Here is a 15047-nt window from a genome sequence, read left to right on the forward strand (position 1 = left end):
CACACACACTGTCCTGTCAAAGCACACACACACACTGTCCTGTCAAAGCACACACACACCCTCAGAGCAGGAACTCTGACACACCAGGCATTCAACACGCTGTTGACCCGAGGTGCTGCTCTGCCCCTTTTATATGAATGCATACAAAGAGGGAGCGGGGCCCGCAGAGTGCTGACAAGAGAGGTTGGCCTCTGTGGGCCGAGCAAAGGCTGAGGGGGGTGGGGGGGGCTGAGGGGGGGCTGAGGGGGGTGGGGGGGGCTGATGGGGGTGGGGGGGGGCTGAGGGGGGGCTAAGGGGGGTAGGGGGGGGGGCTGATGGGGGTGGGGGGGGCTGAGGGAAACTGGGAGGCGGGAGGGGGGAGTGTGTCTCACATGAGAGGCAACAGGCTAGGCCACCAAACCAGGACGATTAAGGTAAGACATTTCGGATTTACTCTTCCTGTTTAATGTGCAGCAGGGTGTTTCCAGATACCATCTACATTCCTTATCCCTATCTCAAATGGATGCAGGAAACAACCATCATCTTGTTGGATAGGACTTGCTGTCCATCCCACATAACACAGGACTCAAAGAACTTTGTTAGTTAACATGATGTAATGAAACACATTGGCATTCTCAGGAGGGGGTTCACTTCTAATTCTTAGTTATTAGATTTGAAATGATAGCAACTTTTATTATTATAAATTATAAACATTGTAATTATGAACCAAGTCTCCTGACCACTATCTGAAACAAAATGATCCATAGATGGTGTATTCATGAACAAGTCTCACACACCTTTGGGCCTCTGGAAATGTACTTCAACTAAGTGCATCAATCAATCTCCACTGGGAGTTAATGGAAAAAGGATTGTTAGCAACGATATGTTACAACAGAAAAATAAATGTAATTTAAAGAGGAAAGAAACAACACTTAGTGTGTTGAAGTAGCTGTGATGTGTTCCTGTCAGAACTGCCAAGAGTTGTTGGTGAGCTGTATGCTGTTTTGTTGATACTTGTTGGTGTTTGTACTGGTGTCCTGCTCTGGACTGTCATGGTTGCCGTTGGAGATAAAGCACGTCTATTATTCAGTATTACACTGCCCTCAAGTGTTTACAGCTCAGTGCTCAGTCACACACAGTATACATCAAAGCTCTGGTGTTTATACAGGTATGAATACAGCTCTGCCAATGAATATTTAGCTTATTTCCATTCTTTTGACTTGGTGTATGCTTCAAACAGTGTAGCACCTGTTCAGTTTACTGTGATATCCTCCTCAGGTTATGTATATTTCAGGAGCTGTCAAGTCCATCCAAATTGAATGAGCATCTCTCGTTGTGGCTGTTACCGGTGAGATACACATGTCCACACCTCCAACACAAACCCATCTCTGCTGGCTGACCCAGCCTCTGTGTTGAGGGCACCCTGGTCAGTCATCTAACTCCAGTCATTATTGAATGTACAGTATGTCAGGCCCTGTGTTATGCTTAATGTACCTGGCCATACTGTAGTGTGCAGAGTGGTCTAACGGTCACCATGGTAACAGCTCACTATGGGTCTCACGGTCATCAGCACATTTCCTGCCATTGTAAATACAAAGAGGCCAGGGGTCACCATGGGGTCACACACTCACCGGTAGAGCTGATCTCTCAGTTTAATAGGTATTAGAATTGATGACGTTAAGCATGCTTAACATCTAGGCAGGATTGCATGGTTCTACCAAGGGATGTTTGACAGAATAGAATGTCTGGTCAGTTGTTGACCGAAGAATCCTGGAATTAACTCAGAACATGGTTATTCTATAATGGAGTCCATAGTGCAAGAGAACTGAGTAAACTTTAACTATTTACTGTCGGTCTTGTTTTAGAAAGTTTTGTCGTTTATAGGGGTCACTTTTTACTTTAATCTTACCTACTTTTATCAAGTCTTATCTACAACCACTGTTGCTGGGACAATCAGATCAAATATATTCTTCTACTTTTGCTGTATGCAGTAGGCTACTGGTTGTACACCCCTAGTTTTTCTCTGTTAGTTGGTATAGTTCACCAGAGGTGTGCTAATCTTCAACCCTGCTCTGACTTTGTTGGTTGGTTGACTACCTTGATCTGGACAAGCTAACAGACGCTCCGAATGTCATCTAATAGGTACAGTAGGTATTATACAGGCTGAAGTCCACTGTAGGCTATCCACTGTTAGACTACGACTGTATTTTGTAAACGAAAGTAGGCCTACTATCGTTGGGTCATAGAATGTTAGGCGTAGGCTATTTCTGTGCCGTTCAGTCTTATGATTTGGCATTTCAGTATTGGGTCTAATTCACAAACAGCTTTGGTAATAGAGCGTTACCAGAAATCTGTCCGTAAACTGTGTTTACAAATGTTTTTCGCACAAATCCCGGATTCGTGGATATTTCCTTAACTGAATTTGTTCGTACTCTGAGAAATTATGACAGCCCGGCTGTTTTAGAAAATGTAAACACACACCTTTTAACTAAAAGCATTCCATGTTAAAACATTAAAAGAATATTTAATATGCACTAATAATTAAACCCGTACATTTTCGAATACATTGACCAAATTCATAACCTTAACATTGACGCCCTTTCATCCTCATCAATCATTGTCATAATAAAATATTTTACAATAAAAACAAAAAATCCCGGTCATAGCGCACAATGCGAAATGTTTCGGTTGTCATTGTTTTTATTGACCTGGCCTATAATTATTGGTTATTTGAAGTAGCAAATTGACTACACTAGCCTACTATCTAGTGCCACGAAACAGCGCTTGTGTTAATTGGCAGCCACTTGGTCTTCAGAGACCGACATGCGTGAGTGACGAATAGCTTGTCAGCCGTTTCCGACTGACAAGATGAGTAGAAACAGGGCGTAGAAGTATACTTATTGCAAATTGCGGGCACGTGCCTGTCTGTTAGAATTGTAGAATAAAATTAGCCGGTGCACTCGTGTCACGAAAACAACTGTACGTTTGCGTCCACACTTATTGAGTGAATGTGGCCCAATAAGTGTTATAACCAATATACTGATAATTTGTAAAATAAAAATAAACAATATTGGTGAAGCAGGTACTAATGAATCCAAAATACTATTTTACATAAACAAAAATATATGTATACTTCTTCATACCAATGCACCCACTGATGTGACAGAGAGGGTGGGCGCTGTGCCGAGATGGCTATGGTGTGTCTCACAGACTTCGAGGTGTATGCCAAGGAGCACCTGTCCAAGGCCACCTGGGACTACTACGCCGCCGGAGCAGACGAATGCTGCACCAGGGATGACAATCTACTGGCCTACAAACGGTACCTCCTTGAACAACACTTCCCACAATCCCCGCACCTTAACAGAAGCGCAAAGAATACTTCACCCATAGACCTGCACATCCCTCCTATAAAGGGGACCTTTCCAGCTCCCTCTGTCCTACATTGTCCTAACACACAGGCCAGATGTACGGTCAGAGAGAGGGCTGGCTGACCGCAGCGTGTGTGTATCCCCCCCACCACCACCCTCAGGATCCGTCTGAGACCGCGCGTACTGCGGGACGTGTCCGTGAGCGACACCAGGACCACGGTCCTGGGCACGGAGATCAGCTTCCCCGTGGGCATTGCACCAACAGCCTTCCACTGTCTGGCCTGGCCTGAGGGAGAGGTGGCCACTGCTAGGGGTGAGGATAGCCTGCAGCCATCTGCAGCACTCTCGTCTATGATATAAGGTTGCAGTCCTAATGGAGGAACCATGTTTGCGTGTCTACAGAAGACATTTAGAAGGGAGAATTGATGATACCAGTCCAACTCCCAGGCATGTAACCACTAGATGGCAGTGCAGCACTGCTGTGGTGTAGCATATAGCAGCTGTGGCTTATACACCAACACTGCTGATGGTGATGTGGCTGATAACATCTCTCTGTCTGCCACCTGGCTTCCTGCACCTCAGCTACGGAGTCTGTGAACACCTGCTACATCACCAGCACCTACTCGACCTGCTCGGTGGAAGAAATTGTGGCTGCAGCTCCTACCGGCTACCGCTGGTTCCAGCTGTACGTGTACCGGGACCGCAAGCTGTCCGAGCAGCTTGTCAACCGGGTAGAGGCGCTGGGATACAAGGCCCTCGTCCTCACTGTTGACGTTCCCTACACCGGGAAGCGCCGTAGCGACATACGCAACCAGTTCCAGCTACCTCCACATCTGAAAGTGAAGAACTTTGATGGGGTCTTCCAGGTAACAGTAAATATCCTCAACTTTCATAACTTGCAGCATGCAATAGACGTACAGCTGAATGGTAGCATATGGCAACACCGTTTATTCACTTCACATAACAATACACCAATCAATCAATGATTTGAGGAAGGGTTACTGATACTAGGTGGTTGTGTGCGTGTGTTTGGTTGATTGTGTGTGTGTGTGTGTGGTGTCTGGGTGTCATGGCTAACCTTGCAGGAGGCCGCTGGGCCAGAGGAGTACGGGGTCCCGGCCAACACCCTGGACCCCTCCATCAGCTGGAAGGACGTGTACTGGCTGCAATCCCTCACCCGCCTGCCCATCATCATCAAGGGCATCCTGACCAAGGAGGACGCTGAGCTGGCCGTGGAGCACGGCGTCCAGGGCATCATCGTGTCCAATCACGGGGGTCGGCAGCTAGATGGAGGTCCGGCCACGGTGAGGACAACTACCTCCAAGATGTGACACCTTCTATAGCCTCCAACTGCACCTTCTATATAAATTACTTTACCACACCCTTCTACTATATAACATCCACCACACCTTCCATAACCGACACTAGAAAACAATTAATTGGTTATGGTTAGGTGCTGCGGCTACCCCAGTAGTTACAATCGCCACACCAGACATAATTGTACGTAACTGTATGACTTGATTGTGTTAACTGTAGTCAGACTCTCATCTTGGTCTGAAGATTATCTCCCAGTCTAGGTCACCTACCATGAGAACTGACTACTGACCTGATATCTCCATGAAAGTGTGTTTCTGCCATCTCCTACCACAGATAGATGTCTTGTCTGAGATCGTGGACACGGTGCAGGGCAGGATCGAGGTGTACCTGGACGGAGGGATCCGCACAGGCAGCGACGTGCTGAAGGCCGTGGCCCTGGGAGCCAAGTGTGTGTTCATTGGCCGGCCAGCCGTGTGGGGCCTTGCCTACAAGGTAACAGCAACAGGCAGGCTGAGTTTTAGGGACATTGAAATGAATCATGAAAAATGTATACTGAATCCCCAAATATTAAGTTACTAAATGCAAACCATTTCAGTTGTAATTATTCAATTTGAATTAACTTTTATCTTGAAACGGTTACATTGTTTTTAACGGAACCTCACCTCCATGTAAAATATGTTGGAACACCTATGAGAGATTCTATCTGGTTCTGCAGGGTGAAGATGGGGTGAAGGAAGTACTGCAGATTTTAAATGATGAGTTCCGTCTGTCCATGGCTTTATCTGGTGAGTTTACCAGATAGACCCTCTTAGTCAAAGACTGACGTTATGTTAAAATAGTTTACAAAAATACATATTTTAATACAATATTTTGGGGGGGGGTGTCTTTTATTTCAGGGTGCAGGAACGTGGCTGAGATAAACAAGAATCTGATTCAGTTAGCCAAACTTTGAGATGACAGCAGGGGCTAAAGCAAGACAACTATGACCACATAATAACTAGTCAAACTGTGGCTTTCTGCTTTGAGTTTCAGATCATAAATATCTCTTAAAGAGTTAAGATTTTGACAACATTATTCATTCACATATGGATCTTAGAGTGCATGCCATAATATAACTTTTCAATATGAAAAAAGCTTCTGGAATATGTAATCATAGATTGATAGTTAATTTCTGTACCTTGAGGTCACAAATCGGCCACTATCGGAAAGCAAGATTGGCCTCTGATGCGAATTATTTCAGACTCTCAGGCTGTTTGGGTGACTAAAGGGTAGGTGTGGGCAGAGTGGCTTGAGTAAGTGAAATAGGAACGGGAGGATGCTGCAACAGTGGGGGTTGCACGTCCTCAGATCTGATAGTAATGATTGTTATGGCTGTAAGGTGAAGGTAGAGCTATGAATGGAAAAAACACAAAAGCATTACACTCCTAGCAACATGTCAGATGGTAGATCTAGTATGTTGTATTCTAGAGTGTAATGTCTCCAAAAAGAGTGAGACAGTAAAGGCCTCAAGCTGTGGAGTCAAGAGAGGCTTGATGCTTGATGACATGAGATCTGACGACTTTGAGATTAAAAACTTTGTTACTGGCTTTTCGTCTCTTTTCTGTTAAGTGTGTGTGTTAAACAATCTTAAACATTGTTGTTAATGGTGTTTTAGGTGAGACATGGGGTTAGGTTTATGGTCTGTGTTAAAATAATATATCAAATATAACAAAATATTTATATTACTATGATAAAATTAAATGTAGTTTGTAGACACTTCTTCAGAGAAGATCTACATCAGTTGTAATAATATATTTAATATAAATGTAAACTTTTAATCTTAGTGAATTCTTCAATAGATCAAAAGCTGTTCTCTAGACGAGTCTTGACAATAGCAAGTGTGTCAACAGAAGGGTGGTGAAAGTCAAGACACGGAAAGAGAGAGAAAAAGAGAACTGACACAGGAAGTCCCTGAGGTCTGGTTTGCTCACCCCAGTGTTGAGAGAACATCCAGCTTCTGCACTGAGCATTCAGAAACTGGGTTATTCTAGGTGTGCATGCTGGAGGGCGACCGGAGAGTGAGTCTGTTGAGGAGGATAACTTCAAGGTAAGTTCTTTTACAATGTGAAGTTGGTAGATGTTGTGCTGTGTGAAGAGGACCCAAGCAGAAAGTGATGCAGAATATATACTTCTGAGACATGAGAGATTTTGAAAGGCAAAACTTCAAGAAGTTTGAAATATGCAGTCATTAAGAAATTCTAAAAGTAATTAAATTGAGTTACATCAGAAAACCAAAGAAAATCTGTGATACCATGCATCCACACATGGTTAACACAGAAACTGTAAAAAAGATGTTGAGGATGACATGTTTTGAAACCTTGTTTTTCGATGCAGACGATGACCTTATGATCATAAAACTACACAGTTCCAAAACAGCAGTTTCAGTATTACTTTAAACAACTAGGTCAGTGCAGTTTGATGCAGGAAGCAAATTATCAGGTTCCTCTTTTTTCAAACTATGACTAACTTTAACTCACAATATGTCTTTGTTAAAGGAGTTCTTCACAGAGACATCAGCAGCAACGCCAACAAATACCAGAGCACATGGGGTAAGTGACTGGGACTTGCTAAACAGTTGCTATGCTAACAGATGTTTAACATTTGTTACAAGACATGTGCATTGCTGTAGACATCAACATGTGTAAGAGCAGCTGGAAAGAGCCCATGTAGGAATGTGGGCAGAGAACCACATGTAAACAAACAAACACCATCAGGATGAATGTTGTACAGGATGTCCTGCTGTGGATGGTGGTGTTACTCAGACCTGTCCTCCATCTGTTTCCATGGCAGCGGAGATGACAGTGGACCGGGGAAACTGCACCGCAGGTTGTCTCGTCTGGGGAGCCGGAACCACAACAGAGCCCCGCCCCCCCAGCCTGCCCCGCCCCCCCAGCCTGCCCAACCCCCCCAGCCTGCCCAACCCCCCCAAGCTGCCCAGCCAAACAGACCCTCTGCTCAGGAGGACAGACCAGCACCTCCTGTTCCTAAACCTCTACCCCCAGCACAATCAGAACTAGCCTCCAAAGCTGGTGAGACCCCCTCAAAACTCACCCCTGTCACACAGAAGCCAAAACCCCCCCCTCGGCCCCTGAATAGGGTGTTCAGCAGCACAGCGCATGGGGCGGCCATCTTGCAGGTACAACGCGAAGAACATTCATTTCAATACACACACTTATGGTGACAAAGTTGTACACCTTTATAATAAGATATGCATATATTCCATGCACCAGCCTCTGTGGGTGAGTTACAACATGCTTCACTTTTTCCAAAGGGACTTGAGCAGCTCAGAGGAGACAAGGCACTGTGTGACGTCACCCTGGTGCCGGGGGACAGCAGTGACACGTTTCCAGTGCACCGAGTCATCATGGCATCCGCCAGTGACTACTTCAAGGCCATGTTCACAGGTGAGTGTGGAGGAGTAAATCCTTCCCCAGTACATATTAGAGGTTGAATCATTTTAAAGTACAGAAGAAGATGATGTCACCTCAGGGCTGTCTGAGCCATTCAAAGATGTGTCCATGTGTTTCCTGTACTGAATAACACTTAAAGGGACAGTTGTTGTCGTCGTCCCCCCGTCCTGTCCCCCCAATTATTTTTTTCAAATATATATTTTTCCCTCTTACCTGTAGTGCTACATTTAAAACAAATTCTGTCTTCTAAACTACACCCGGAAACCAAATCACCGTGCAGCGCTCTTACACATGAGTAGATGTACACTTCTTTGATGCATGTTGATGTAGTTAGCGAGTACAGTTTGGTAAAAAGAAAATAGTTCCTACATAAAATTGCCCACAACAAGGTCTTTGGATTGTCTTGAGTAATTGGGTCTCGATTTCTGCCAAAGGCATTGGTGTTGAGTTTTCCTTGTATACCATGTATTTTTTGGCGCTTTGAGTACCACAAGCCGAGTGCCCTCCTGCTCCTTTATATTTGAGAGAAGGCAGACAGCAAAATGTACCTACCCTGCTTTAAGTAACTAGTGCAGTGCCCGTGATGCAGCTGGTGATGAAAAGTTATTTTCAGTGGCTTTGGTAGGCCTACTTCTCAGATCACAATTGAAATTCTGTCATCTCTGAAGTACTTCCACGTCATCTATTCTAGTCACTTATGCACATCATAAAAGCAATTTCTCTCTCTTTTTTTTAACTAATTTTCAATGTTCTGGTACATTCCTGCAAATGATAATGTAGCCTAAGGGGTGTTTGCTATGTTTATTTGTATTTGTGCTATGCAATACTGTAAAATAGTACTGTATTTTCTTTCTCATAAATAATGACAGAGGAGACTAAATTTGTAAGAACAGTGGGTAACACTTTAGATGAGCTCACCAAATTCATAATTTATTAACCAATTTGTTACCTATTAGTTAACGGTTTGTTCACCATTAGTTATTTATTGTTTATACAAAATGTATCATTAGTAAAGCATTTGTTCACACAGTTAGGGTTATGGTTCGGGTTTAGGGCTAGGGTTTAGGTTCAGGGTTTAAGTTTTGGTTAGGGTTTAGCTTTACTAATGCTTTACTAATGATACATTTTGTATGAACAACAAATAACTAATGGTAACAAATTGGTTAATAAATTATTAATTTGGTGAGCTCATCTAAAGTGTTACCGAACATTGTTCCTGTCGCTATATCCATGCCTTAAGAAACCGACCCAAGGAGGCTAAAGTGGTAGTAATTCTGCCCATGTCCGTGATGTGCTGGTGATTATAATGTCGTAGTTGATTTGGTGTTGAGTTTTGTGCACATTTGCATTGTGCAGGTAGTTTTGACATCAGTAAACACGTAAATGTATGTAACAAAATTCACTGATCTATACTGAAAGTATATACTTTATATTGTCGTTCTGTTAGCTAGCCAGAATTTCATTCATAAAGGAAACCCTTTGAAAGCATGCTGATTTAGCAGTCAGTACTTGTAGCTAATAACCTTCCAGCTACACCTACTGAAATACACCATTCACTTAAAATATTCAACTTGTCACGGTGAGGGTTAAAGGGATGACTAGAGGACAAATCAGAGTGAAGGGGCTGTGAGGAGTTCCCATGATATATGGGGATTGTTTCCCCCCAAAATCTAAATACTGATCCAAACACTGCACTCTTGGATTATAAAAAGGACACGTGCAAAATTATAAACTTTGCAGAGTGCCCGGTTCTCCAGATAATCGTGGGAAATTAACAAGGACACACAAACACACAGATATTCCTGGCGTTATTAGAGAGATGAGAACTTATATTCATACAGTATGCCTGACATAAACCTACAGCTTTTAAGATCATTGGTTATTGCCAAAATTGGACACCGATTCCAATGTGCATACCACATTTTCATATCCATATGGAGTTAGATTAGTTTCATAATTCAAACAAACAAACGCAACACGATTCAAACAAATTTAACACGATCCAAACAAACGTAACACGATTTATACAAACATAACACGATTCAAACAAACAAACGTAACACGATTCAAACAAACGTAACACGATTCACAAATGTATTTCGTGATTCACAAATGTAACGCGATTCACAAATAAATGACCCTATTACATTCGTTTGCAACCTGACAAACACAAGTTACAAATCCCTGCATTCGTTGGTGTGAATCCTTGCATTCGTTCGTGTGGATTTTTGGAACTTTCCTGACGCGCTTTGATCCACAAATGCATTTTTTCTAAAAGATATCCTCAGCAGCCTATCAGATCGTCTCTTCCAATTTTAGCCAATCACATTAACGTGTCTATGTGGACTTCAACAACCTGCCATAAAGACGGACATCGTCTCCTTCAGATCACGAGCAATGTCGTCTGGTAGCATGTAGGTGAATTATTGCTTGTTAATCTTATTAAACCGATTATCATACCTGATTAAATATTGTTGAGAATGGCAGGATTCATGTTTAGTCATTTTCCGTGTTTCCTAGGCTAAGGCAGAGCCCGTCTACCCATATTAGACATTCTCCGGTGATTGGCTAAAATTGGAGACATCTGATAGGCTGCAGAGGATATCTTTTAGAAAAAATGCATTTTTGGATCAAAGCGCGTCAGGAAAGTTCCAAAAATCCACAGGAACCAATGCAAGGATTCACACCAACGAATGCAGGGATTTGTAACTTGTGTTTGTCAGGTTGCAAACAAATGTAATAGGGTCATTTATTTGTGAATCGTGTTACATTTGTGAATCACAAAATACATTTGTGAATCGTGTTACGTTTGTTTGAATCGTGTTATGTTTGTATGAATCGTGTTACGTTTGTTTGGATCGTGTTAAGTTTGTTTGAATCGTGTTGCGTTTGTTTGTTTGAATTATGAAACTAATCTAACTCCATATATCCAAGAGAATGTTTTTCCTGTGTGTTTGACAGGGGGAATGAGAGAGCAGGAGATGAGGGAGATCAAGCTGCACGGCGTGAGCAAAACAGGCCTAAAGAACATCATAGACTTCATCTACACCTCCAGGGTGAACCTCTGCTTGGCCAACCTCCAGGACACACTGGAGGCGGCCAACTTCCTGCAGGTGCTGCCTGTCCTGGGGTTCTGCAACGAGCTCCTGAGCAGCGAGGTGAGAGGACCACAGCTGGCTGAGGTATAGAATGTCCGATATGGGTTTGAATGGACACCTATGGATCCATGTTGTCTTGTTTTCCTGTTTCTTTCAGATCACCATCGATAACTGCATAGAGGTGGAGCGCATCGCCGCAGACATGCTCCTGGAGGAGGTGCAGGTGAACATCGGGGAGTTTGTGTGTCAGAACCTCCCGGATCTGGTGCAGAGCGGCCGCTACCTGCAGCTCTCCCAGACCAGCCTGGCTTATGCCCTAGCCAGCGACTCCTTGAAGGGTTTCTCCGAGATGGAGCTGTACCGCATTGCCAGGGCCTGGCTGGACCACGACCCGCCCGCCCGCCGCTCCTCCGTCTACGCCCTGATGCGCCACATCCGCTTCCCCCTCATGAGCCCCATGGAGCTCATGCAAATCTCCCAGGAGGACGAGGGCACCAACGGGAACACCGTGATGCGCTCCGACACTGCCTGCGTCAACCTCCTGCTGGAGGCCAGCAACTACCAGATGATGCCCTTCCTCCAGCCGGCACTGCAGACCGAGCGCACGCGCATCCGGTCGGACGCCAGGCACCTGCTGGCGCTGGGCGGCGTGATGCGGCAGCAGCTGGTGGTGAGCCGAGAGCTGCGTCTCTACGATGAGGAGAGCGGCCACTGGAGGGCGCTCCAGCCCATGGAGGTGCCTCGCTATCAGCATGGCGTGGCGCTGCTAGGGGGCTTCCTCTACATTGTCGGGGGCCAAAGCACCTATGACACCAAGGGCAAGACGGCGGTGGACAGCGCGTACCGATACGACCCGCGCTTCAACAGGTGGCTGCAGGTAGCGTCGCTGAACGAGAAGAGGACCTTCTTCCACTTGAGCGCTCTCAAGGGGAGGATCTTTGCTGTGGGGGGTAGGAACGCCTCGGGAGAGATTGGTAAGTCACTATGGCTCCTCAAGATGTGAGTTCCATTCTGATCTACATGTTTTTCATATTTGTTTTCAACCCTTACAGACTCAGTGGAGTGCTACGACCTTAGGAAGAACGAGTGGACGTTTGTGTCGCATATGATTGAGCCCCACTACGGCCACGCAGGGACCGTCCATGGGGAGCTGATGTACGTCTCAGGTGAGGCTTCCATTCGAATTTTAAATTCAGATTCAAACGGCAGTAACCGTGGAGATCTGGACTGTTTTTAAACAAACCAATTCACGACGCGCAAAGGCAGTTACAATCTATTGCTCCACAGTTTTAAAAGACTGGCAAAGCATTTCTGGTTTGTTCGAAATGCATCTTGGTTGGGTTCTGTAATGTGACCGTAGCAACCATGGAAGATAAACTAGTTTCTAGGCCAAAATCATAAACAGATGTTGCAGTTACTGTACATGAGCAGATATGTGACCCCAAAAATACTGTAGAACTATGCATGAATGCTATAAAGCGTCCGTTAAATGAATAAAATGTCAAATAAGTATGTGACTGTCAAATATGTGACTGCCAGCTAACACAAATACATTTGTTTAAATGAGGTCACATTGTCACTGAGGTTAACCAAAAGCTATCGAAAGCCTTTCAAATGTCAAGAATTGCTTTGGTCAAGTAAACATGCACTGTTGCAAAAGGAACAGGTGAATTCCATTGTGTGTGGGGGTGACATTGTTGTGATGGACATATCTCAAAGCACCACATCCTTCCTGTTCATACCAGAAATGTTTCACTCTGTGCAGTTCTAACAAAAACGAGAAGAGAGATAGAGGGTAGGAGTACCTGACCACTATCTCACAGCTCAGACATGCCTTGCTTCCTTCTCTGTGTCATTCTTTCTCAGATACTCAATACTGGCACAAAAACTGTTATTAGAAAATGCATTTCATTGAAATATTACTTGATGAAAAGTGTACATGTATTCTCTGTGCATCAAACACTTAAAAACACTACATGTCCCTCATCCCATAGGTGGCATCACCCGAGACACGTTTCAGAAGGAGCTGTATTGCTACGACCCCGACACAGACTCCTGGAGCCGGAGGGCGGACATGACAGAGCTGCGTGGCCTGCACTGCATGTGCACTGTGGGCGACCGCCTCTTTGTCATGGGCGGTAACCACTTCCGAGGCAGCAGCGACTACGACGACGTGCTGGGCTGTGAGTACTACAGCCCCGCCGCCGACCAGTGGACAGTGGTGGCGGCCATGCCTCGCGGCCAGAGCGACGTGGGCGTGGCTGTGTTCCAGGACCAGATCTATGTGGTGGGCGGCTACTCATGGAACAGCCGCTGCATGGTGGACATTGTGCAGCGCTATGACCCCCAGACAGACGAGTGGGACCGGGTGTTCAACGTCCTAGAGCCCCTGGGGGGCATCCGGTCCTGCACCCTGACTGTGCATCTGCCTGAGGGAGCCGTGGACGACGCCCAGATACAGGACTGCCCGCTGCCTGCGGCTGCCAAGACATGAAAGCGGATCCTTCCAAGGACTCACTTGACTCTTTAAATCAGGGGTGTCAAATCCTGGTCCTCGAGAGCCGCTGTCCTGCATGTTTTAGATGTTTCCCTAATCCAGCTCACCTGATTCAAATGAATGGTCGTTATAACAACCCATTTAATTGAATCAGGTGTGTTGGAGCAGAGAAACGTCTAAAATATGCAGGACAGCGCCTCTCGAGGACCAGGGTTTGCCCCCCCCTGCACTAAATGCTCATGCTGCACTGCTGAAGTATTACGTTTTGGCTTTTGGCTCTTCTGTTTCATTGTTGGATTATGATCCCTACATATGAGCTCCCACATTAACAGCCCAATATAGTAAATTGGTACAGATGCATCAATAACAAGTTTGCAACATATGTGACCTATGCTCTTTTGTAAAGCTCTCTCTTGGAAGTCGCTTTGGATAAAAGCGACCGCTAAATGCATGAATGTAAATGTAAATGTAAACATGACTTTTAATGTTTTTGTTTTTTTGACATAGGATTTGATTTAGGATTATTTGGCTTTACTCATGAAACAATTTTTCATTCATAATAAAAATACTAAGGTACGATTTGATCTTTCAATTCAAAATGACCACACAAAATTCATAACTCCAGTTTACAGAGCACACATACACAGCCCTGACTGACGGCTGTGCCAAGGTCTCTTGACACAGATAGATGAAGCTTCAGGGTAAGACATGGCCCAGGCAAACACTACCAAAACAATGTCAGTTTGTTACATCTTTACCTCTCTCACAATTTAAAATGTATTTCTAGCTGGTAGGTACTAGTTCAGTCTGAAAACAGCTGTTCATTTTAAATATGGAAAACCAAGCACAAAATGCCAAACATGTACAAGTAAAACTATGAAAAACACATTCAGAAAAACTGGTGCAGTGCCTGTTCCGTGATCCCTGTGATGCAACCATTGATTACAAAGTCCGTTAGTTGATCTGGTGTCAACTTAATCAACCTGTCAACCTGAGTTTGTGGTGATTTATTTGCATTATGGCTTGTGCTCCGTATTTCCCCCCGAAAAATGCACTCTGATGATGATGTTGAGATATGATGCGTTTTAAGAAAGGTTAACTTTTAAATCTAACATCATGGCCAACAATGAATTCATCAGAACAGTATTCTTGACGCAGGGCTGTCCCAGGGTCCCTGGCCCTGGTCCCCAGGGGCCACTGTCCTGAATGTTTTAGATGTTTCCCTGCTCCAGCACACCTGATTCAAGTGAATAGTCATTACCAGGCTACAGAGCTTGATAACCCATTCATTTGACTCATAACGAGGCGTCAAAGACTACCAAAATAAAAGACTGCTTTA

General features: G+C 44.6%; 2 protein-coding genes across 5 annotated transcripts; both read left to right on the forward strand.

The window, feature by feature from the left end:
* Nucleotides 1-354: 354 nt before the first annotated feature.
* Nucleotides 355-6250, forward strand: hao2 (hydroxyacid oxidase 2 (long chain)). Of its 3 annotated transcripts, none has more exons than XM_047047130.1 (9): nt 355-413; nt 1258-1327; nt 3146-3298; nt 3509-3660; nt 3930-4213; nt 4433-4651; nt 4998-5156; nt 5380-5449; nt 5561-6250. In XM_047047130.1, the coding sequence occupies exons 2-9, from the start codon at nt 1299-1301 to the stop codon at nt 5614-5616; spliced, it is 1122 nt and encodes a 373-aa protein (XP_046903086.1). In that variant the 5' UTR covers nt 355-413; nt 1258-1298; the 3' UTR covers nt 5617-6250. The 3 variants fall into 3 exon arrangements, with proteins under 3 accessions (XP_046903086.1, XP_046903088.1, XP_046903089.1); XM_047047132.1 differs by having other exon boundaries at nt 392-413; nt 1274-1327; XM_047047133.1 differs by lacking the exons at nt 355-413; nt 1258-1327 and adding an exon at nt 2012-2121.
* A 372-nt stretch (nt 6251-6622) lies between these two features.
* si:rp71-68n21.9 (kelch-like protein 9) lies at nt 6623-14285 on the forward strand. Of its 2 annotated transcripts, XM_047047605.1 has the most exons (9): nt 6623-6750; nt 7199-7252; nt 7494-7839; nt 7975-8107; nt 11075-11271; nt 11369-12185; nt 12264-12377; nt 13206-13742; nt 13916-14285. In XM_047047605.1, exons 1-8 carry the CDS (start codon nt 6701-6703, stop codon nt 13703-13705), a joined length of 2211 nt encoding a protein of 736 aa, XP_046903561.1. In that variant the 5' UTR covers nt 6623-6700; the 3' UTR covers nt 13706-13742; nt 13916-14285. The 2 variants fall into 2 exon arrangements, with proteins under 2 accessions (XP_046903561.1, XP_046903562.1); XM_047047606.1 differs by lacking the exon at nt 13916-14285 and having other exon boundaries at nt 12264-12366; nt 13206-13436.
* The last annotated feature ends 762 nt before the right edge of the window (nt 14286-15047 follow it).

The sequence above is a fragment of the Hypomesus transpacificus genome, chromosome 23 (assembly GCF_021917145.1).
Source record: "Hypomesus transpacificus isolate Combined female chromosome 23, fHypTra1, whole genome shotgun sequence".
Classification (NCBI taxonomy): Eukaryota; Metazoa; Chordata; class Actinopteri; order Osmeriformes; family Osmeridae; genus Hypomesus; species Hypomesus transpacificus.

Coding starts and splice junctions, on each gene's coding strand:
- hao2 (XM_047047130.1), top strand. CDS start 1,299: ATGAGCATCTCTCGTTGTGGCTGTTACCG. Junction 1,328..3,145: donor TCTCGTTGTGGCTGTTACCG/GTGAGATACACA, acceptor CTGATGTGACAG/AGAGGGTGGGCGCTGTGCCG. Junction 3,661..3,929: donor AGAGGTGGCCACTGCTAGGG/GTGAGGATAGCC, acceptor CCTGCACCTCAG/CTACGGAGTCTGTGAACACC.
- si:rp71-68n21.9 (XM_047047605.1), top strand. CDS start 6,701: ATGCTGGAGGGCGACCGGAGAGTGAGTCTGTTGAGGAGGATAACTTCA. Junction 7,253..7,493: donor CAAATACCAGAGCACATGGG/GTAAGTGACTGG, acceptor TTTCCATGGCAG/CGGAGATGACAGTGGACCGG. Junction 8,108..11,074: donor CTTCAAGGCCATGTTCACAG/GTGAGTGTGGAG, acceptor TGTGTTTGACAG/GGGGAATGAGAGAGCAGGAG.